This window comes from Punica granatum, chromosome 7 (assembly GCF_007655135.1).
Source record: "Punica granatum isolate Tunisia-2019 chromosome 7, ASM765513v2, whole genome shotgun sequence".
Taxonomy (NCBI): domain Eukaryota; kingdom Viridiplantae; phylum Streptophyta; class Magnoliopsida; order Myrtales; family Lythraceae; genus Punica; species Punica granatum.
Genome location: NC_045133.1, coordinates 24,876,719 through 24,900,198, shown reverse-complemented (window position 1 = coordinate 24,900,198; position 23,480 = coordinate 24,876,719). Strand labels below are relative to the sequence as shown.

The following is a 23,480-nucleotide window of genomic DNA, read 5'->3' as shown; positions in this document are numbered from 1 at the left end:
CCCATTTTGTAAAACGCACATATATAGATTGAAACATGTCACACTAATGAAAATTGAACCTTGGCTCCGAGTCGACGCCAAGTGCCATTTCACAGAATCCAATTTCACACACAATAATGTGAATCAATGGTCATTACTGGGCTAACATACAGGCGAAAAAGAACACGGACTTTTCGTCTAATGCAATGTCTAAAATATTACTTCACCTTTAATAATTGCAGGCAACTTCGGTTCCATCACTATCTGCCATGATAAACACCCCTAAACTATTATATGACGCAAGCAATGGATGATTGAAGATGACTAAAGTTGGTCCAGCAGACATTACAAAGTAAAGAAAAACAGACACCATGGGAAAACAGACACACAGGCTCTGTTTCTAGGAAACTATCCCTGAAATTCATCAGTCGGTTCACCTACTTTGGTGTGCTTCCTTCTTTTAGACTATACAATGAATGGACGGGCTTCTGATTAAGATAAAGACAATATCCTAAAGGGGAGGGGCACTACTAAAGCAAAGTGGAAGGAGAAATTCTTTGAATAAAAAGCAATGTGGAGAGGGGATTAAGGAAGAAGGAAACGAAGGAAGGCCAAAAAAGGGGTCGATGGCCCTTGCCCGTCTTTCACGTGGGGGTATTAGGTCAGCTAGGATGACATAAGCTGGTGCATAGGAATACAAAAGGAAGGAGGAGTCAGCCGGGCTGCCCCACGGTTCCTTGAATATTGAATGAGGATCAAAAGCAATTTTGGATTTTGATATTTTCTCTTTTGTTTTTTAGTTCAACCGGAATTATCTCCTATGATGATCATACGGAAGAATCATTAAGTTTTGTCATGCTGATCAATTCGTGAACATAAACCAAAAACCTCAGAAGATACTCATTTCCCTATAACTAGTCATGTGTATAACTAAAAATGGCAAATGATGTTCCTACTAGTATCTGCATTAGTAAGGAAAAACCTGTCCGTGAAAGCGGCTAAAAAAATGTGTTTACTAACAAGCTTAAATGATAGCAGCCAAATGTGGGACCAGTCAAAGGGTACTTTCTCCACTTCTTTCAACTATTGGCCTTCTTAAAGTTCCAACGTCACCTACTCATCATGCACAATCCCATCAAACACTATCAGTTTTTCACATTATTAATTATTCGCACGACCGCTTAAAGATGCTCATTTAGTCCCATATGTTTAGTTAAGTGTGTATATATATCACTACCAGAAGCTAAGAGGATAGAAGGACAAGCTGCAAAACATACCTGAACATCTGCTTATTCCCATAAGCATGAGTGAAGTAGTGGAAGTGGCAGTGATCCCAAAAAATGGGATGCCTGGGGAAACCTCTCCAGCCATCTCAGCCCCACCATTTCAGCTGCATTATTCACCATCTATGACACGTTCACCACTTCTTAGCTCAGCCCCAAAGACGCCAAAGAGCCCATTCACCCCGCCTCTGATGACCCCAATAGCAAGCCCAATGAAGAAGGCCATCACGAGCATGCAGAATTACTTGGAAGAGGTTGGCCACTTCACCAAGCTCGAAACCCAGGATGATTGGCTTCCCATCACCGAGTCGAGGAATGGTAACCTATATTACTCCGCATTTCACACTTTGAGTTCCGGGATTGGAGCTCAGGCCCTGGTTCTTCCCCTAGCTTTCACAGCTCTTGGTTGGTAAGTTTAAGTTCCTGGAGTTCAACATTGTTAAATAGCTAACTAATCTACCGGACTTTTGCCCTAGTGTTTTCCTTGTATCCCAGAAACCTTCTTAGTTCTCCTTTTCTGAACTTGACTGCAGGACTTGGGGAATATTGTGCCTGTCACTGGTGTTCACATGGCAGCTCTACACTCTATGGGTATTAATTGAACTACATGAATCTAAAGCGGGGATACGTTATAGTAGATACCTCCGACTCTCGATGGCTGCTTTCGGTAAGTACCACAATAATAGCCTGGACTGAGCCGCTGAATATTAAAAATAAAAATAAGAATGGTTCACAAACAATAACTCGTAAAATTTTTGAAAGAAGCATAATTAGACGAATAATGACTAAATAATTACTTTTGATATCAACTTCCCATAGATGTCGGATAAGATGTAATAACTTCAGTGTCTTCTAACCTCCACCGTATGTTCAATTGTTTGGTGTCTTCCAATTTTATTCATTTGAGCCCATATCTTTCATTATTGAGCGAGGATAATATTTCACCAATTACATGTTTAAATAAAGAAATTGTAGAGAAAGTCCTCGTGATAAAGAGCTGGAATAGTTGTCACCAACAAAACTTGCAGATGTTTTAAGATGATGAAACAAAAATTGTAATTTGGATAAGTTCTGGAACTGTTTTTCTGCATTGCAAGTGTACTATTTCTTCTATGCATGAAAAGCAGAAGCACTAACCAGTAAAATAAACCTGTTCAAACCAATTAGCTTTTTCTTAATTAATCCTAATCCTACTTTTTCGTCAACTCAATAATTCCGTGACTAATGATGCATTATAGGGGAAAAGCTGGGCAAGATACTAGCACTCTTTCCAATAATGTATTTATCTGGTGGAACATGCGTGGCTTTGATTATGATCGGTGGCGGGACCATGAAGCTATTCTTTCAGGTAGTTTGTGCAGACACGTGCAAAATAAATCCACTGTCAACAATAGAGTGGTACCTGGTATTCACTTGCTGTGCCATCATTATCGCACAGCTTCCCAACTTGAACTCAATTGCTGGAGTTTCACTTGTGGGGGCCATCACCGCAATCGGCTACTGCACCTTAATATGGGTACTGTCCATAAGCCGAGCAAGGCCTGAAGGTGTGTCATATAAGCCACTGAAGGCAAAATCCGACATCGCTCAGGTCTGCAGTGTCCTCAATGAGATAGGAATAATAGCTTTTGCTTTCAGAGGCCATAATCTTGTCCTAGAAATACAGGTGAGAAAACAAACTTACTGAATCTTACTTGATCTAAAACAAGTCGTATTGGTGAATGTGCTGACATTATCTTTTGCTGAAAGCAGGGAACTATGCCTTCAAGTCCGCAAAAGCCGTCTCGCAAAGCAATGTGGGGAGGAGTGAAATTCGCCTATCTAGCAATCGGAATGTGTTTGTTTCCCCTTGCAATAGGCGGCTACTGGGCATATGGAGATCGGGTAATCATTAAACGTATATATTACGGCTAGTTCTCCATCTCCATCAGTTTTCATGTATTTTTAATGGATTCCAAGTCCGGGACAACAAAATTACTTTTCTGGAGTGAAATAATATATTCGTCATTTGACTAGAACTAATGCATCAAAATCTACCTGATAGATACCTGCAAACCAAGGGATGCTAAATGCACTGTACCAATACCACAGGCACGACACATCGAAAGTTATCCTCGGGTTAACAAGTCTACTCGTCGTAGTTAACAGCCTAAGCTCGTTTCAGATATATGCTATGCCAGTATTTGACAATCTGGAGTTCAGGTATACCTCTAACAAGAACAAGCCATGCCCTCAGTGGCTGCGATCAGGCTTGCGCGTCTTCTTCGGATGCCTCGCATTCTTTATATCAGTGGCATTCCCCTTCCTGCCAAACCTGGCTGGGTTGATCGGAGGAATTGCTTTGCCAATCACTCTAGCATATCCTTGTTTGATGTGGATTCTTATCAAGAAACCCCAGAGATATAGCGCAATGTGGCTCATCAACGGAGTCCTGGGAATGACTGGGATGATCCTCAGCACTCTTATCATTGTTGCAGCAATTTGGAGTATTGTGACTATCGGAATACCAGTTCATTTCTTCAAGCCAGAGTAAGGTCCTCGCTCGACGCTAGGAAAATCCATGTATACAAATCAATTTCATGTAGTATTCTCTCAATCATTCCCCATGAATTAAATAAATAAAACATAATGGGGCTATTAAGAGTTTCTATGGTGGCTTCATAACTTCACAACATCGTAAATGGGGTAAGTAATTAGAGAACCAATCTTCATCACCTACAAACAACGACCTAATTCATCAATGCCGATTGTGATCTTACCTCGTTGTCTTTACCATAAAACACATGATAGTTCATAAAAACATAACCTTTGCTATGTTTGGGACATTATCTATACAGGCCATGAACCGGCAGCTAACTTAGTCGATTTATAAAATGGCGTAATTATTGTTCCTTTGATTTTCATCGAACAAACTAGGTATGACGTCAATCCCGGGCAAAATACTCCAAGATATATAAAAAGCGATCGAACCCCAAACTCAAATACCTTCTGTGAATTTGATATGATTCCCGACCAACAATCATCGCACAATTGATACAAAGAAACAAATGCATCCACATGAAAATGCAGTGAACTGGAAAATGAATTCATGGAACTACCTCGAAGCTGATCTGCATCAGTCTCAGCTGGTCTGGACCAACATGCCTGGCCGCATTATCAATCACCGCCTCAGCCATCTTCTCCTCTCTGAGCTCCATGAATCACGAAAATGGAGGCTTCTGAGTGCTGAGTCGACGGGTTGCCGGAGTTCGAACGGAGAAAGAGAATGCGCGACCGCACCGGCGCATGTGATTCGTTGCCGGAAAAGTTATTAATCGCTTTTTGCCGCCAAGTTTAGACGTTGCTTCACGTCGTTCCGTTTATATATCTGACCGTCTCGGAGGTGTTATCAGCTTTAATTTTGGGTAAATTACTAAAAAATCCAAAATTTGCATCTTATTTCAATTTAAGCAATATATTTTTTTATGAATTTAGTATCAATTTTAGCACAATGTCTCATTTTTCATTGATTTTAATGGGATTGCCGATGTGGTACTTGCCAGTGCCACTTAGCTCACTTTGATTTGACCTCAAGACTTTTTTAGTAAATATAAATTCTGACAATTAAAAAAAATGAGAACAAAAAAATAGAAAAACTCGATTAGGGTTTTTCAAAGGAGAAAAAGGGGGGCTAGGCCGATGATGGGGGCCACCAAGCGATCACAAGCGACCCTGATTGGGGGTGGTAGTTGCAGATGAGGCTCCCACCGCCAACCCATTTCCTCTCTAACTTATATATATATAAATTTCAGCAACCAAGTGAGTCGCCAGCAACCCCAATTGGGAGTAGTGGTCATGGGTAGGTCCCACCTCCATTACCCTTTCTCTATGGAACTCAATTAGGTTTCCCTCTTCTTCTTTTTTTGAATTTATATACAATTATAAAAGTCTGATCAACTCACCGGGTGATGCCATATAGAATATAGGTAGTCTGTGATTGAATTACTTTTAAAATTATCATCAATCATAACACGATAGGTGGCATGCTATTATTGGGGCACGTCACTCATGAACTCTAAAGGTTCTTAGATTATAGAGATTGAAAAGGCATATATATTATCCAAAAAAGAAATATTAACCTTTTGTGATTACATGTCGTTAGTACGAGTAAAACAAAATTTGTTCTACTTTATGAATTACGAAGGACTCATTTTTCTATATGATTGATAATAAATACAATTTATTCGAATTATTATAGTCAAATTTGAGTCATGGAAGGAATTTTATATTAGTTACATTTTCGATCCAACATTGATTGTCGATTTGTTAATATGGCCATCAAATCTGCGAGGGCCTTTCATTTAGTATATTATATTTAAAAACCCTTTAGAACGCACTCGGTGCAAGTCACATTAGCACTTACGTTTAAATTAATGAAAAATGAATTTTTTAGCTTATAAAGGAGGCCTAAATCATAATATAATAAAAGATAAATCATAAATAACTAATAAAGGGGTACGGATAGTCTCACTAAGTATCAAACGTGCGATCTCTAGGTAAACAGACGATAGCGTACGCCACTATGCCAGGCCATCTTTTAATAAATGAACGGAAAATATAACGCCATGCTAAAATTGATACGAAACTTATAGTTAATTTCTATGACGAGGAAAAGTGTCCATCCTAAAATTGAAATCAAGTGCAAAGATTGAATTTTTTTCATAATTTATTATTTAATTTTCTTGAAACCTCACTGGAGTCGTGTGATGAGCTCATGTCCTAGGTTTATGGTATAGATATGGCTCAAAATTAGGCTCATATGGTTACTCACGGTGAGAATTACTATGCTGGTCGCCCAACCATTTTTCTCAGGAAAAAAAAAAAAAAAAGAAGCCTCGCCCCGAATTCACCCAAGAGAGGGGAGGGGGAGAACGAAAATCAGTTTTAAATTTTTTTTTTTTTTTTTACAATTTGATTACCATAGAAAAGAGGCTGGCCCACTAGTCTGTTCGACGTTGGCGTATTTCTTCGTGGGCCAATGGTCTTATTGGTAATTGGGCTCAATCATCGGGCTTAATTCTTCTTTAATAAACACCATGCAGCTGAGGACAAAACCCGACTATGCAATTCCATTCCGTTATCACCCTTCGTGCGGCACATCAAAAACAAGTACAAGCGGCCCGAACTCAAGTCTGAGGAATCACCAAAACAGAAGCCACGAATTGGTAATCGAGGAATGGGGGGACCCGACATGTTAACATCAAGCTGGTTCGGCCATCAACTTGGTTAGGCCGATCTTACAATACATTCACATTATAATTGCCCCGAGCTGGCCGATCCACTCCATCTTGACGTCGCGATGAATGCGACGCTGCCAAAGCGTCATTAGGAGTACGGTATCTAATTAAAGTCCAGCGGATTACGTAGTACGAACACGAAACGGAATGCAATACGAGCGATAACTGAATGCATGGTGTCACTTTAGTGAACGGAACGGTTGGATCATCCATCCGATCCAATAGATTATAGACCTCCCAACTTCACCACCCCTTGCAATGATATTATCGACAAATCGTCCAGCCTAAAAGCGTACGAGATTCCTTTCGTTTTCTTATTGGGGAGGAGCTAACGGGATTCCTTTAAAGACATTCCTTTCATGCTATCGTAATAGTAATATATATAAAGAAGCCAAAGAAAAAACGCCATGGGTTGAACTGATTCGTAATCAGAATTTAGAAAATCATGCTGATGTAATGACACGTATCAACTCGTGTCATTTTCTCATAACCTCAAAGAAAGTAGTAATTAACTTTTAATATTAGTGCGGCTTAGTCGACAAATCTGCGTTACAGACAGTGAATTTTAGATGCGTCGTAGGGATTTGAAATCCATAGGAAGAACGTTGTGATAAGGACCAGATCGATGATGTCCAAATGAGGATCAGTCCCGCTCCCGATAAACCGAGTTATTAATAAGTAATGGGATTTTCATACGAAAGTTATACATTATGATTGATGGTTATGACATCTTAATTTAATATTGAGAAAATTTTAATATGACTCTATGTCTTTGAGACATGTTTAATATTTTAATTTAATATTTAATATTTTAGTTAAAGTGTTTAGTATTTTTACTATTTGTAGTGAATTATACAAAATAATAAATAATTCAATGTAATACTAAATATTTAAATTGAAAATAGAAGTAAAAAATACTAATATTAATTATGATTACTAAAAATACTAAACACTTGAATTGAAATATTAAAAGTTTGAACTGACGGTATTAAATATGCAATCGTAATATGGACCCATATTAGTAAATTCCTTAATCGTGAGATTGATGAGGATAATAAAGAAGAATTTATATGGGGAAAAGGGACCGGACATTAGAGCAAGCCCAAACCGACCATCTCTGTCCAATAGGGAAGGGAAGGGAGAGAAACGTATTCCTCCCAAAGTTGACAACCTCATCAATCAACACAAAAGTGGGGCCCCCCATTCATTACATTGCCAATAAATGGACAGCATATAAAGGGATCTCAATCTTTAATCAAAGAGCTAATCTCGGATACCTACCAGTCTCGCAAATCTCGAAAGAAACCCCAATTACAATAACTTTATATTAGCACTAGTTCATCAACTTATGGGATGTCATTTTTTCTTTCTTTTTTTTTTAGAGGGGTAGGGATGTCCTTAACTTTAATTTATTGTTGTTCGGTGTCCGTACTAATATTCAAAAACTCAATGAATATTTTCGATTAATTCAGTTGTGTCGGATCAACCCATTAAAATGCCTTTAATTTTAAATTTCTTGTCGTTATTCTCTAACTATTTTCTTATTGTGAATAAAATGTCACGAACTTATCCGGTTTTGGTGTTTCAGGTGTGTCGCGAAGTGGGCGGTTGATTTATTTATGATACGGATCATTAGACATGATCTCTATCTCAACTCGCTGTAGTCTCTGTGGTCGGATTAAGGAGATTCTCACTAGTATCCATCCGTGACATATGCACATGTATAAAAACTATGGGCGCGTTTGCACGTTGAGGGTCAGTATAGAAATGATATTTGGTACATTAACTTTACTCTCCACTTGAGAAAAATAAGTCTTGAATTTAATTCTTCCTAGCAAGCCTTTTCCACATCTATTTCGGCGTGCATGCTGATATAAAAATCTAATAAGTCATGACTACTGTGTCGACACGTGTATAAAACTACCATACTCTTCCGGGTCGACACCCACTAAAGTGTGAATTTCTTCCGATCTTTTTTTTTTTATTCACAAAATTCATAATCGTGACCTGATTTACGATAAACAAATATCGAATCGCTTCAATCAACTAACATTAATATTTCCTGTAACTTTTTATTCTCCATTTTCTTCTTATACACTCATGCCTGGCTCTGCAACAAAAATAATAATCATATAAGAAATTCTTAGACGATCTTTCCCTTAACACGGTTGATTTTTATTAATTACGTCAATTAATTAAAACTTGTCATTTGAGAAGAGAAAAGGAAAGATTTTATTTATGCAGTACATGGTATTTGAAAGACTCAATGAACTCCAACTAATACAGAGTTGATCCAAATCGATCCGATAAAATTAAAAATCTTCTCATCGTAAATTATATCTATATATAAATTATAATTCAAAAGTTCATATAAAAACAATAGCCGACTTATGAACCAATTTTTATCGGTAAAAATAAATAAAAATATTTTAAACATAATTTTCCACTCTTCCCATCCTACCGCCACGAGGATACACACAGACATGGGGTGGGCCACCACACCGACCTCTTTCCTCATTTTTATCGCATCCATGCCGACAACCCCTCCCACGTTCTTCCTTCCACGTGTCACGGTCCCTATTGGCTGTCAGGACGCTGAAGCAGCAACAGCCTGTCCGCCCCTCTCTCTCTCGACTTTTCTCCTTTCTTCTTTTGACTATTCCTTTCCTCCACCGCCCTCAGCAGCAGCGTGGGCTGACAAGACAGCGAGTCTGACACGTGGCACAATAGGAGCGCGAGTATGTTGGAGCGGCGCGTGGGGGTCGACCTGACGCCTTGATTGTATGCACACGTCGGTTACAGAAGAGGGACCCGATTGGCCAGGGCCATTTAAATTCTTATTTCAGGCAAATTGCATAAATGTCCCTGAATTGTTCAACTTTTATATCCATCCCACCACGCTAACTCCTTTTTAATTGTGACCTCCAACTTAATCCATGCGACTATCCAAGCAAGATTCGATTTCGAGGCAATTAATAATGCGTTTCATGTTAGTCGGGCTCGAGAGTGACCTGGTTCAGTTTCAAAATAGCTACAGGTACACCTCTAGTAAAGCCTCAGTGTGAAGCTCGAAGCCAACTTGGTGTTTGTCCCCCTCACTCGAGCATTGAAGAAGATGTCCGACTCATGGTCAATTATTGAAAGCAGGTGCTTAAGAACACGCGGCACGTGCTGGACCATACGCTACCACGTGAGGGCGGGTGTTGAGATATGTTATCCCACAAAGAAAAAATGAGAAAGAAACCACAATCTTATATGTGACTTAAGTCTAGCAACCTATCAGTTTAAACTTTTGGATTGCAGATAGGCTCAAGTTCGTGTAGGTCTAAGTGAAAATTTTACAGTTCTTTAGATTAATAGAAAAGTAAAGCAAAGCAAGAAATATATGACAACCAGAGGCACATCGATAAAATTGATCCTTAATAACAATGATAGTTTACTTTGATTTTATGGTGCCTGGTCGAAAATTTCTGTACTTCATTCTTTTCTATGAGCGCATGTTGTACCTTCCATGTCCATATTCGAGATATAAAAGTTTGATCAATTCGTAAAAATTAAGATACGTAGAATGTCTATCAATGTAATCTGATATGATATATGTCTTAAAGGGTGGCGCTCCACCACCTCCTTCACCAGTATAGATATATATTTTGACATATGATAAGTGATTCATGAAATATAGTATAATGATATATACATGTTGAATAATACTCCACGCGCGTGCGCGCACACACACATATATATCTAATACACATTGGGGACTTATGCATTGATTTAGCTAGTACATTTCTCTCCCGAAGTGAAGTTCAATGATAATTGAGCGTCCTACAATGCAAATCCTCTTCAATCCAACATATGTTATGCACATATTCATTTCAAATAAAAAGATACATATTCTAATTTATCATTCTCTCGTCTTAGAAGTATTATATATTCTAACCAAACATTTAGTACGTGGTTCTGAACAAGGTTCTCTTTTTCTTTTTCTTTTTTTATTTTTTCCCGGCTTTTCCAAAGAACACTCCGTTGAATATGAATGCCGAACTTCTCATGAAAGTTGTGGAACTAGATCTAACGTTTGATCGTTACATAGAGCACCTTTTAAAAAAGGAAGCAAGCATCAAAAGGAAAATATATGAATTGTTAGGGGTGACTTTGCAATTAAACAATTCTATGGCTTCCTTGCTTTCCTTAGTCGGGTAAGGTACGCGTGGGCACAATGCTATAAAATCCCACTCACTCTCCCCCCCTTTAAAGCCATCAGAAAATCTCATTACCCACATCAACTTTACATAAAAACCTTAAGCCGATCAATCATCCACCAATTCGTTTAGCTTCGTCTTCGCAACCGTCTTAAGTTCCCGATCATCGTCTACTCATCGGAGCGATCAGAAATGGCCGAAGAGCACCGCCACCACGAGAGCCACGAGTGCGAGACCCCCGTGGTCCGAGAGGAGAACGTTGAGACCACAGACCGGGGCTTGTTCGACTTCATGAGCGGGAAGAAGGAGGAGCAGAAGCCCCCGCACGAGGGGGTTGTCGCGGCGGAGTTCAAGGAGAAGGTGAAGGTCTCCGAAGAGGAGGAGAAGAAGCCATGCAAAGAGGAGGAGGAGGAGAAGAAGCACGGCAGCCTCTTGGAGAAGCTGCACCGGTCGGGCAGCAGCTCTAGCTCGGTAAGTCCATCTCGATCTCCCGGCGAATCTTGTCGAGTTATTATTTCATTTCCCGTTAGCAATATCCAAAGATCATGATCATCAAGAACAATCCTTTGTAGTTTTATTCTCAATAACCAAAAGAGTACTTGGATTTCGTCCGACTAATTTTCATGATCCAAGTGATCCTTTATATAGTTACGGGTATTTGCGATCATGTTATTTTTCGTGTAGGCGGTAAGGAAAGATCGTTGTCATGTAATTGTCTATGTATCTTGATATCGTTCCAATGATCGAAATTAATAAATCTGCAGTCGAGTGACGAGGAGGAGGGCGACGATGAAGCTAAAAAGGAAAAGAAGAAGAAGAAGGAGAAGAAGAAGGAGAAACACGAGGAGGAGACCGCCATCCCGGTCGAGAAGTGCGAGGACAAACCCGAGGATAAGAAGGGTTTTATGGAGAAGATCAAGGAGAAGCTCCCGGGCCAAAAGAAGCCGGTCGAGGAGGGGGTGGAGGCTCACTCGCCGCCAGCGCCGCCGCCTTCGGCTATGCCGGAGAGCACCCTGCCGCCCTGCCCCGAGGAGGAGCACAAGGAGAAGAAGGGGCTGCTGGAGAAGATCAAGGAGAAGCTCCCCGGGTACCACCCCAAGAATGGAGATGAGGAGAAGAAGGACAAGGAGTGTGCTTCCCATTAATTAAGCGCCAAAAAAAAAATCATAAGATTATTACCCTTGTTATTGTTTGGTCTTTTTTTTTTTTTCATTTTTTAAGGTAAAACTATGGTTTTCTTTTTTGGTTTGGTTTGGTTTGGTTTGGTTTGGGGAAGCTTTGTGTCGGATCAGCTGGTGGGGGGTCATGAATGGTCTTTGAATGATATGGTTCCTTTATTGCTTTACTTGTGGATGAAGGGATTAGTGATATTATGCGTGTAAATATAAGTACCATGGTGTGCTTTATATTGTGTTTCTTAGGTAAATAATTAATATTTAATTTCTTTATATTTTCCTTTTGTGTCATTCCATCTGGTCGGGTCGCTCAAAAAGCAAAAAAAAAAAGATTTATATAATTCATATTTTGTTTGATTATCTATGCGGAAATGGCGTTCGTGCCTGACATTTTACTAGAAGTATGGAATTTTTCCCAATTTATGTGTTTAAATTTATTATTGTTAGCGGGTCAATTTCGCGATTTGATTAGATTTAAGAGATGATGCGAGTAGGCCCCCTTTAACGCTGTTATTATGCTTTACCCGTTCATTTTATGGAACTTTTCCCTTGTCCACAGGGGAACGAACATTTTTTTCACTTTAGTGGCTAGCAAGAAATTAAGTAGAGCAAATAACTTTCTCGTTTGTGATGATTGACGGGAAATCCTATCGATGGAGTTTATTGTGCATGTCGTATTCCGAAAGTTTTTCTAGTGCGGTATTCATATAATATGAAATAAGTCGATTTTTCAGTCTACATCATATGTAATCAGTTGATCGATGTTAGTAATATATTACGAATGGCGAAAAGCTAATGTTCAAACAAGAATAATCTCGTTCGACGGAGAAATTATTGATGTACAAGAATCCTTTGATTTGAAGGTTAGCTTTGTAGGGGTCTCGCACTTGGATGTGATTGGCAATAACCGGGCCTTGGCCAAAGCAAAGCAGAAAGAGCAACCTTCAGGTTAGAGGCATGCGTAAAATGATTGTCCAATTCTTCTTCTTTTTTCTCCTCCCGTTTTGTAATGAGACTTTTATCATTATTCAGAAAAATATAAACGCTCAATAAAAATTGCAGGATCAAGAATATTGGAGGGACATTTCAAGTTTAACTACAATAGAGATAAATAGGCAATAAACACCTAGGCTAAAAGCAGCGAGCAGTGAACTTAAACTCTAGTCTCGACCTCCTGTCGATATAATACGAAGATGCCCGTAAAGATGAGGAGTCCATAAATTCCTGCAATTCTAGTCGTCTTGATAGCCTTTTCGAAGAAAAATCACAATAGAGCAAACCAGAAGAGTCCTTGAATGTATGTATGCCCATCTTGTTTTCGAATTGTGGGGAGGAGATGGATAGAGTGGCCAACCCAGTGAGATCATCTTACAACATGCGAAGGAGAAAACATATATGACCCATATAAATATTTGCATACCGCTCGAAGTGCCCCGTACTATACTAAATACTTTCTTTTCCCTGCGATTATAAGATAAGCCTGAGGCCATGGACATGGTATATGAATAAAAATAAAATGAAATGCTAAGTATTATTAGCGAGAATTAAGAGCAAATACTCTCATTCTACACGATAGAATGTAATACTATTATGTTATATACCTCTCTTCTTTTTTATTGTTCTAGAATTAAGGTATACTGGTCCGACTGAGGATATTTTAGGTGGCATAATTCGAACGAAATGGACAAAACAGAGGGCCTTGTCAAAATCTCCCTCTCCCTCTGAAGTTTCATCCCGTCGTAAATCGTAAAACCAGACAAAAGTTGTACTTAGTAGAATGATTCTCTCCCATATTCCTAGTTTAAGGAATCGGTCATCATCAGCTAAACCTTAGCTTCTACAAACTAAAGCACAACTTAATAAAAGCCAAATCCGTCCAAGAAATTCTGAGCCCGCTACCGATCACATATATTGTAATTAACACATGACAAGCAAAATGCCACACCAACCCCTTGATACAATCTATGCATTGCTCCTATTTCGGGTTAATTATATATTTTGACTTCCTTCTCTTAACACTTCGTAAAACATTTTGATCGGTAGAAAGTTCTGTAATGTATAAAATAAGCATCTCCTTGGTAGCTTAGCATGCTAGGAAAAACAATGAGAGACAAAGGACAGATAGGCCGCCCGCATATGGCAACGCTGGCACTGTTTTGTGCACTTGTTGCCGGTACGGCTGCCGGAGTGATAACTTTCGCAACCGCTTCAGACGGCGGGGGAAATTACCTTATCGGAGTTGGGAGCTACGACATGACAGGGCCAGCAGAAGGGGTGAACATGATGGGGTACGCCAACATACAGCAGATAACCGCTGGCATCCACTTCCGCCTAAGGGCCCGGACATTTATCGTGGCGGAGGAATCCGGCAAGGGTCCCTGTTTTGCTTTCGTCAATCTTGATGCCGGTATGGCATCTCAGCTCGTCACCATAAAAGTCCTCGAGAGACTTAAGGCGCGGTATGGAGATTTGTATACGGAAGAGAACGTAGCAATCAGCGGGACTCACACACATGCTGGGCCTGCGGGGTACTTGCAGTACGTAGTATACTCAGTGACCTCGTTGGGCTTCATACAGCAATCCTTCGACGCCATCGTCACTGCAATTGAGCAGAGCATAAGCCAGGCCCATGAGAGCCTCAAGGTCGGTTCGATATTCATCAATCAAGGTAAAAATCATAGTCCATCCGGACCCGCGCATCTCTCATTCCAACACCATTCCTGCTGAATGGCCTACGTAATCCTACTGAAATGGTGACCGGTTTACTTTTGAAGGGGACGTGGAGAATGCGGGCATAAACAGGAGCCCGAGTGCATACCTGATGAACCCGGCCGATGAGAGAGCTCAGTATGCTAATGATGTGGACACACAGATGACTCTCCTGAAGTTCGTTAATGATGCGAGTGGGAAGAGCATTGGAGCGTTCAACTGGTTCGCCACGCATGGTACATCCATGAGCAAGGATAACACGCTCATTAGTGGCGACAACAAGGGGGCGGCCGCCCGGTTCTTTGAGGACTGGTTCGCTTCGACGGTCAAGCCAAACTCGTCGTCACCACCTGCTGCTGATTCCATCGGCATATCAAGTACGTTAAAATGTAAATAGCATGGGCTTTACACTGCATAGGATCCACCTCTCGACTCATAATGATGCATTATGAGGATTACTTTATGGATCTCCTCTGTTCCGAGATAGCAGATACATGCGATATTCCCTCGGAGAAAACCAGCTTACTCTTAGTCCTTGAAATCCTCTAACTCGTGGTCATGTCGCACCTTGCTGGACTAGATCAAAGCATCCTGGAGGAAAAAGCGCAGGAGATCAAGGCCACGGGAGGGCAGCCGTGCAGCAGAACAAGCAGCCAGAGGTCGAAGGTGAGGAAGAACGATGGCTCGCTGTTTACCGGAGCATTCTGTCAGTCCAACGTCGGAGATGTCACCCCAAATGTGCTTGGCGCCTTCTGCATTGACAGTGGAAAACCCTGCGACTTCAACCGCTCTTCGTGTCACGGGAACGATCTACTCTGTGTCGGGCGTGGACCTGGGTACTAGATTAGCCAGCTGAACCACCACAATCACAATACTAAGATCAAATGGGCACAGATCACACAAGAATTGAAAAGCTTATGTCACAATATGAGTTCTGGCTTTCTCATTTCAGGTACCCGGATGAGATACGGAGCACGAAGATCATTGGGGAGAGGCAGTTCAAGACAGCAGTTGATCTCTTCAATTCCGCCCACGAGCGAATCAACGGAAAGATTGATTACCGTCACGTGTACTTGAATTTCACAGACATTGAAGTGGAGCTGGAAGGGAACCAGGTTGGTCGAACTTGCCCTGCCGCCCTCGGACCCGGTTTTGCTGCCGGAACTACAGATGGACCTGGGGCTTTCGGCTTTCAACAGGGCGACACAGAGGTTATACTAACAGCAACTTCTAGTACACAATTCATCAAGTCCCAAACACAAACATGGAAGAAGAATTCAATGCAAAACCCGGCTTTCTTTTATGCTATGTACAGATCAACATATTCTGGAAACAGCTGAGGGATTTATTGAAGAAACCCAGCCAATATCAGGAAACATGCCAACAGCCCAAGCCCGTTCTGCTCTCCACTGGCGAAATGTTTGAACCTTATGCTTGGGCGGTAAGACTCACTAACCGAAACGCGCTTGAACTGAAACAACATTTTTCTTGCTCTAAAAGATATACTCAACAAACTGAACATTCATATTTTCAGCTAGCTTACACCTCAATCCGTGATTGTACTTCATAATGTTCCGAGCAACAATCGATATACCTGCAGAATGATCTTAACTTTTTCTCTCCAAAATGCAGCCCACGATTCTTCCGATACAGATACTGAGGCTGGGAAGACTAATCATCCTTTCAGTGCCAGGAGGTTTGCTTCCTACATCTAAATGTTTCACTCTTCCATGCCAGATACTGAAAGAACGTGTTTTACATCACTGACCTCGAGCCACGAGAGCAAACCGTAGCCTGTAAAGCTTTTCGTATTTGCAGAGTTCACGACGATGGCCGGTCGGAGACTGAGGAAGGCGGTGAAGGAAACGCTGATAAGCAATGGGAATGGAGAATTTGGCGATGATCTCCAAGTTGTGATTGCAGGCCTTACAAACACCTATTCACAGTACATTGCAACCTTTGAAGAGTATGCACAGCAACGATACGAGGTACATTTTATTGGGAGAATCCTGCCGAGACTCATCTGGAAAATGCTATGCTAAAGATGCTGAAGAACCCATAATTATACTTGCAGGCAGCTTCCACGTTGTACGGACCCCATACATTATTAGCATACATACAGGAATTCAAGAAATTAGCTAAAGCAATGGCGACAGGAGAGAGTATCAACACGACAGGTCCAGCACCACCGGATCTTTCCTCCGTGCAAAAAAGCTTCGTACTTCCCCCTTTCGCGCACCCTCCTCCCCCGGGAATAAAATTCGGTGACATGAAAGAAGATGTCAACTTACCAGCGGGCAAGTCCTTCAAGAAGGGAGACAGAGCCAATGCCACATTTTGGAGTGCGAACCCGAGATTCGACTTGTTGACTGAAGGGACTTTCGCAGTCATTGAAAGGCTCGAGGGAGAGCGGTGGGTACCGGCATATGATGATGATGATTTCTGCTTGTATTTCAAGTGGAAGTTAGATGAGACTTACTCGCATGACTTGGCGGCAATAGAATGGGAAGTTCCAGAGGATGCTAGTCCGGGGATTTACAGGATGAGGCACTTCGGGTCCTTTAAGAAGACAAAGGACTCTCCCACTGAATACTTTACCGGTGCATCGAGTGCATTCAATGTAGTCGATAAGTAACATAGAGTTGATTCTATTCACAGAATTTGTATTGCGTGAGCTGCTAATGCAAGTGAACCAGCACGAACACGAGCTTAATAAAACATAAGAAAGCTGGTTTCATATCAACCAGGTTGCTTGAGCAAGAGCTCCTTTTCGGTGGAATCAATCCACGCTTATTCAAACGTTGTGCTCATTAGGGAAATCTCATTTTCTCATCCAAATCACACAACGAAGAGACTTCCCTTCGAGAAGTAACTCGAATGCTTTGTTGATGTCTTCAAAGTTGACTTCATGCGTGACAAACTCATCCAGCTGCAGCTCCTGAAAAGGAGGAACAAAAGAAAGAGATCGAATCATATGTAAAGGTTTTCTAGAACCTAAACGGGCAGATACAAAACTCGCAATAGCTGTTAAAATTCCTTTTGATTTATCAGCAGGATTCCCCTTTCCAGCCAATTTCCAGACTTCCTTTTCCATTAAGATCATTCCCTGAAGATATTTTAGGTTATCATTATTATCGAAGAACAGTTTAACACGTGTAAGATTTGTCTCCATGAAATGTTGGTTTCTAAATAAATTAAGAGTAGATGGCACATTTGAAAAAGCATTCAGAAAAGATGAACGGATCACCTTGTCCATATACTGCTTCAAGAGAATGGGAATGTCCGATTTGGCCTTGAGACCTCCAAACAAAGATCCCATTAGGCTTTTCCCACTGTGAAGGACCTCACTACTGTTTAGGCTCAGTTGCGCTCCGGGTCTGTCGACTCCTAATACAACTGTCTTACCCCAGCCCTGGAGATTCACATAAGATCCTCATTCAATATATATTTCAATTATCCAAGATAAAAAATAAAAATAAAAATAAAAGAAATTCAACCTTAAGGAGAAGCTCGATCCGTTAACTTAAGAAAACAATATGTGAGGGAAAGAAATCATCCCAACAAAGACAGGAGAAATATCCACTCCTGATTATGGAATACCAGTTCCTAATGTATCAAAGTTTTTTTGTCTACGATTACTCGAGCAATGCTAGTCAGTCATCTTTATTTGCTATCCAAGTTAAACATTTGGCTTTTCTTTGTCTGATTAACTTAAGAATGTAGGAAATGTCAGTGTCAACAGCCTCCATTTACCTAAGCTTCAATCTTGGCAAGGCACAAGTTAGGCTTCTGTGACAGTGCTGTGTTCAAGCAAGGAGCAAGACAAAGCTGGATGTCCTGATCTAAAGAAAAGCTGAGAGAGAGAGTGTGTAAGACGGAGAGAGACCTTTCTGCAGCCAGCATATGCCTCTTCCACCAGTGATGACATGCCTACGCATTCAAAGCAGTAGTCTGCACCTCCACCAGTCATATCTTTGATTAACTGCTCAGTTGCAAACAAAGGCATTACAGGTTAAACAAATCGTCTTTCTTCTTTTCCTCTTATGTGAAAGATTAAACTTGTCCCCCTAAGGTCCACAAAAAAACAATAAATGCCTGAATAGTGGAAGGAGTCGGTCTAGTAGTCGCCTTTCGTTGTTTTTAAATGTCCTGTTCTTTTGATGGAGTGAGAGCTGTCCATATGAGACAACTTCATATAATTAGTGGTCTCCATGCAAGTAAGATTTCTTCCTGGGGCCAGTGGTGGACTGGTCAGGTCAGCTTACAAATGCAGCAATTTGGAGGAAGAAAGCTGGAAGTAGTCTTGAAGAAGTTGTGCCGCAACGGAAATGTTTATTACATTTAGATAGAAAGGAATGCGAGGATTCGGCAACAAGATAGCGGAGGGAGCAGCTCTGGTCCACCAAATTTTGGATATGGGAAGAACAACTTCTTTGCCAAATTTTATTGAACATTTGCTTGCTTGCTAGTCAGTTTCGTTTAAGAAACTCGAAGTTATCTGTTTTAAGTTTCCTGGGCTAGCTGCTGTTTATCTATTCTCTTGCTTACTCTACTTAAATGAATATTTGGGGTTATTGATAAATTGCATTTAAGAAAATACAATAGTTTCGGATACTTCAGGCCAAAGCTATATTCATTTGATTACTCAAGCACGGGTTGAGAGGTCTACCTGGCCAAGAGACTTACCACCACTCTTTCCCGCATCTACAAAATCTGTAACCCCAAACTTCTTTCCTGCATTGATCACAAGACAGAAGCCCGAAAGAGTATTATAGAAGGTAAAAGGAAGCCTTCCTAATAACAGTGTTATATATATTACATCCAAAATCCAAAATGCAAATGCACTTCAGCAGAAAATATTAGCAAGACATGGTCACAACTCGCATATGATTTCCCATCTTGAAGAAATATTTTCAAGTGATCCAAAAAATAGCTTACCAATTTCAAATTTTCTAGGGTTGACATCCACGCCTATTATTCGAGTAGCTCCACAGAGTCTAGCACCCTCGGCAACCTATAGAATCAGTAGCTCTTTAAAGCCTCCTGCTGTAAAATTCACCTACCTTTCATCTACGATTGCCAATTATGACAAACTTATACTGATTCCAAGGAGAACGTACAGCTAACCCAATCGAACCAAGTCCAAATATTGCAACAGTCGATTCAGCCTCCACATTTGCAGTCCTCCAAGCAGCACCCACCCCTATAATTTGTCAACTTGCAATGAAATGTTATATCCATGAAAGCAAACAATTGCAATTAGGTAAGACAATAAGCCATGGACTCCAACTAGTAAACTCATCAATCAACATCTGTGAAAATTGACCAATAGCTGAAAACTGAACACATCCGGCTTAAATGTATTTGAGGAATAATAGAAGTCCACAAGAAGGTCTACCCTTAGCAATTTCACCCAATAGGACCAGGATACGTTTGCAGAAATTTTTAAGAATTTATTACTACACTGGAAATTTGTTTACTGAAAATGGAAAAGTAGTTTTGCTATCATGTCAAAGTACATGTTCATATTTAATACCGGTGCCGGTACCTGTTGAGACTCCACAACCAAGAAGGCATGCCTTATTAGGAGGCGCAGTCGGATCAATCTTCACTACATGGGCAATGTCTACCACTGTATACTCGGTAAAGCTTGAGACAAACAGAAAATGGAACAAAGGCTCTCCTTTGATATCTGTAAACCTGCTTGTCTCATATCTAGGCATCCAAGGAGATAACTTGAAGGGGAGTTTTGAACAGAGATTGCTTTTTGACGATTTGCAATCTGCACAGTCACCACAATCTGACATGAAGGTCGGGATTACGACATCTCCTGCACTTACCTCATCAACATTTTCCCCTACACTCTCAACAACCCTGCAGCACAACATTCTTCCTCAGTGATATGCTCAGATTAGACCGGACACCAAATTTTAAGAATGCTGCTCAGAGCAAGCATAGATCGAGGAGAAGCTCCAAGTTTACATTTTACAAGTTCATGTTTTCCACCAGCTGTCGCAAATCAACCTTCAAATCCACATAGAACTGGACACGGAGTGACGATGAAAAATCAACGGTTAAGCATTAAGCAATGTATCTGACTTACCCGACTGCCTCATGACCGAAAATTCTTGGAAAATAGCCCGGAGGATCCTGCAAAACACGTCAGTAATCTCGGTCAAGTGAACTGGACTTCAAGACCGCGGTTCATCAATGAAGTAAGTGCTACAGGTTCGCCACTAGTCTTCTGCTACTGAACACACACATGGCGGCTGTCGATGCTATTGCTAGCTACCAACAGAAACAACCTGAAGCATTCCTCACTCACGCCTACGCGCTCATACAGTCAGAGAGTTGAGAGAGAGGCAGAGATTGACCTTCATTTTCCAGAACGTGATGTCGCTGTGGCACAGAGAGGCGCAGATGATCCGAATCCGGACTTCATACGGCATGGGCGGAGCCACGACTACCTCCTCTATCACCAGCGGCGCTCCAGGCTCCCGACCAACCGCAGCTGCAAATCCGTTTTCACCGTCATCCAGCATCCCATTCTGGACTCAGCTCATTAAACTGAAAGAAGACATAGCTGGAGCAAGGAATGCAGTACCTCGGCATCGAATCGGCTTGCCGACGGTTCCGCTCGGTGACATCTTCTCGCTCTCCGTGGCTGCACGCTCCCTTCCTCTCTCTTTCTATGACGTCCTACACGTATCGGCTGCTAGCTAGAAGTGGAAGACGCTATATATATATATAGTACAGCAATGACCGGAGACAGAGAGTGAGGGACGGGATAACTGAACGCCGGCAGGAGACTCGGCTCTGCCTATGAATTAGTTGGTGGAGGAGATGGTTTGACTTGACGCTGTCAACGGAACTTGTTTGTCTTCTTCCGGTGGAGTGGAGAGGAGTGGACGGGTAAATGGGTAATGCAAAAGCACCGTACAAGAGAGGGAATACTGTATTGTATTCTTCCGGCGATCAAGATGCGTCAGATTTAATACTCCCACTGGTGACTCAAATTTAATATTCAGTGAGATTATCATCCCTTTATTAAATATTTAATATTTTTATTTCAATGCATTAAAAAGAAGTGCCGTAGCTGGCAGTGGTTGGTGGCGATTGTGAGTCCCGAACCTCATAAAGTCAACGAGAGTAAGTGGGAAGCGCCCTCCGCCCCCATATCCTTTTCTTTTTCTATGTTATCTCATCCATCTACTACTTAAATAGACTCATGGACTAATTGAAAAAATTCAATTACACTCTATCGGAAAAAAAAAAAAGTTCAATTACAATCTCCCAGTGTCGCTGTAATAAATACCAGTTTGGGCCTCTTTTTTTTTAAATATCATGAGGCATTTCAATTTCACTCGATTAATTTTCACGATCACATATGCATGCCTGCAAGTAAACACACATGACAAGGTAAATTCAAAGGTGCTTACTAGCCCCAAGGAATTTCAAATCTAGGATGGGTGGATAATTACCCTCGTTATGACCAGACCAAACCCAAGAGATTAGTTATTCAACATATCGTCTCCTTAAGCAAAGTCATACATTCGAGTGCTATGAATGAAAAAAATTTACAATCAAGAGATCTTTACCTTTAGTAGACTGAGTGCATTCGAACTTGAGTCAGTGCTTATTGAGTCAGTGTGTGTGACATTCTAGCAAATTCTCTATATTCTTTATGGTATCAGAGCGAGACGATCCTGCTGCTACTGATTAAAGCTTCCGCTAAATACGTTCTTCGGAGCGTCCGGCCATGACCGGGCACGCTCGACAACCTCAATTTTGCACTTGTCAACCCCAATTTCTCTACCTTTCTTTCACAGTTCTACCTGGGAAAGCTTCATTTTCCTCGCCTACTTAGATTGTTTGAAATAAATCTCTCCTCCCTGCAGATTGTCTCCGTCTCCCGCTTACCGACAAGAATACCTCAAATTCTTTTGTCTTATTGCAACGATAGTCAGCATTGGATTTGAGTCACACAATTTCGAGTTTTTCCTTCCTTTCTCTCTAGACTTGTCTGCGGAATCTCTCTCGTTTCTTCCGCCCCAAATCTCGACAGTTATCTTTTCTGCAACCACTGGTCGTGCTCGACCTTCCTTAAATTTTTCGTTGTCCCGAACCCCAGTCACGGCATCATCTTAAATCAATTTGACCACACGTTGCCACGTGAGGGCGGGTGTTGAGATATGTTGTCCCACATCAAAAAATTGAGAAAGAAACCACAAGCTTCTATGAGACTTGGGTCCAGTAACCTATCAGCTTAAGCTTTTGGGTTGCAGATGGGCTCAAGTCCTGTAGGCCCAAGTGGGTATTTTACATGGTATCAGAGCGGGTTATGCTTCCGCGGGCTCATGTGGGCTCACACCACGCCAGATTCGATTTCGAGGTAGCCAAGAGTGCGCCTCATGTTAATCAGGCCCAAGAGTGGCCTAGTCCAATTCCGAGGTAGCTAAAGATGCACCTCTAGTTAGGCCCGAGTGTGGAGCTCGATGCTAGTTTGGTATTTGTCCCCCCTTGCTCGAGCACAGAAGATGATGCCCGGCTTGGGTTAGTTGTTAAGGGCGGGTGTTTAAGGCACGTGGCACGTGTTGGACCACACGTTACCACGTGAGGGCGGGTGTTGAGATATGTTGTCCCACATCGAAAAATTAAGAAAGAAACCACAAGCTTATATGAGACTTGAGTCCAGTAACCTATCAGCTTAAGCTTTTGGATTGCAGATAGACTCAAGTCCGTGTAGGCCCAAGTGGGAATTTTACACGAATATTGAGCTCTTTTTAGGCAAAGGTGAAAATACTTGGATTCTAGTGACAAGTAAATTACTCATTTTCTTTGTTGGAGTTTGTAGAA

At 41.2% G+C, this 23,480-nt stretch overlaps 4 protein-coding genes and 3 long non-coding RNA genes across 10 annotated transcripts; 3 read left to right on the top strand and 4 right to left on the bottom strand.

The window, feature by feature from the left end:
- Nucleotides 1–24: 24 nt before the first annotated feature.
- On the bottom strand, nt 25–1,390 carry LOC116214319. Its single transcript, XR_004158269.1, has 2 exons — nt 1,257–1,390; nt 25–1,092 (listed from the first exon to the last, which is right to left on the bottom strand). It is a non-coding gene; the product is annotated as an uncharacterized LOC116214319 (long non-coding RNA).
- LOC116214317 (lysine histidine transporter-like 8) lies at nt 1,128–3,832 on the top strand. Its single transcript, XM_031549730.1, has 5 exons — nt 1,128–1,671; nt 1,796–1,929; nt 2,501–2,928; nt 3,015–3,146; nt 3,307–3,832. Exons 1-5 carry the CDS (start codon nt 1,283–1,285, stop codon nt 3,793–3,795), a joined length of 1,572 nt encoding a protein of 523 aa, XP_031405590.1. The 5' UTR covers nt 1,128–1,282; the 3' UTR covers nt 3,796–3,832.
- On the bottom strand, nt 1,827–4,668 carry LOC116214318. 4 transcript variants are annotated; one of them, XR_004158268.1, is made up of 5 exons: nt 4,361–4,668; nt 3,471–3,810; nt 2,947–3,124; nt 2,665–2,855; nt 1,827–1,962 (listed from the first exon to the last, which is right to left on the bottom strand). It is a non-coding gene; the product is annotated as an uncharacterized LOC116214318 (long non-coding RNA). The 4 variants fall into 4 exon arrangements; XR_004158267.1 differs by having other exon boundaries at nt 2,957–3,127; nt 4,361–4,666; XR_004158266.1 differs by having other exon boundaries at nt 2,957–3,124; nt 4,361–4,664.
- A 6,114-nt stretch (nt 4,669–10,782) lies between these two features.
- On the top strand, nt 10,783–12,277 carry LOC116214999 (phosphoprotein ECPP44). Its single transcript, XM_031550545.1, has 2 exons — nt 10,783–11,211; nt 11,505–12,277. The coding sequence occupies exons 1-2, from the start codon at nt 10,933–10,935 to the stop codon at nt 11,883–11,885; spliced, it is 660 nt and encodes a 219-aa protein (XP_031406405.1). The 5' UTR covers nt 10,783–10,932; the 3' UTR covers nt 11,886–12,277.
- Nucleotides 12,278–12,942: 665 nt separating this feature from the next.
- LOC116215001 lies at nt 12,943–14,257 on the bottom strand. Its single transcript, XR_004158389.1, has 2 exons — nt 14,145–14,257; nt 12,943–13,376 (listed from the first exon to the last, which is right to left on the bottom strand). It is a non-coding gene; the product is annotated as an uncharacterized LOC116215001 (long non-coding RNA).
- Nucleotides 13,943–17,384, top strand: LOC116214997 (neutral ceramidase 2-like). Its single transcript, XM_031550543.1, has 8 exons — nt 13,943–14,583; nt 14,690–15,001; nt 15,205–15,460; nt 15,577–15,835; nt 15,940–16,065; nt 16,257–16,320; nt 16,443–16,612; nt 16,699–17,384. The coding sequence occupies exons 1-8, from the start codon at nt 14,004–14,006 to the stop codon at nt 17,257–17,259; spliced, it is 2,328 nt and encodes a 775-aa protein (XP_031406403.1). The 5' UTR covers nt 13,943–14,003; the 3' UTR covers nt 17,260–17,384.
- LOC116214998 (alcohol dehydrogenase-like 7) lies at nt 17,185–21,509 on the bottom strand. Its single transcript, XM_031550544.1, has 10 exons — nt 21,229–21,509; nt 20,999–21,135; nt 20,728–20,774; nt 20,173–20,498; nt 19,745–19,827; nt 19,563–19,638; nt 19,294–19,358; nt 18,511–18,606; nt 17,872–18,036; nt 17,185–17,562 (listed from the first exon to the last, which is right to left on the bottom strand). Exons 1-10 carry the CDS (start codon nt 21,269–21,271, stop codon nt 17,446–17,448), a joined length of 1,155 nt encoding a protein of 384 aa, XP_031406404.1. The 5' UTR covers nt 21,272–21,509; the 3' UTR covers nt 17,185–17,445.
- Nucleotides 21,510–23,480: the final 1,971 nt, after the last annotated feature.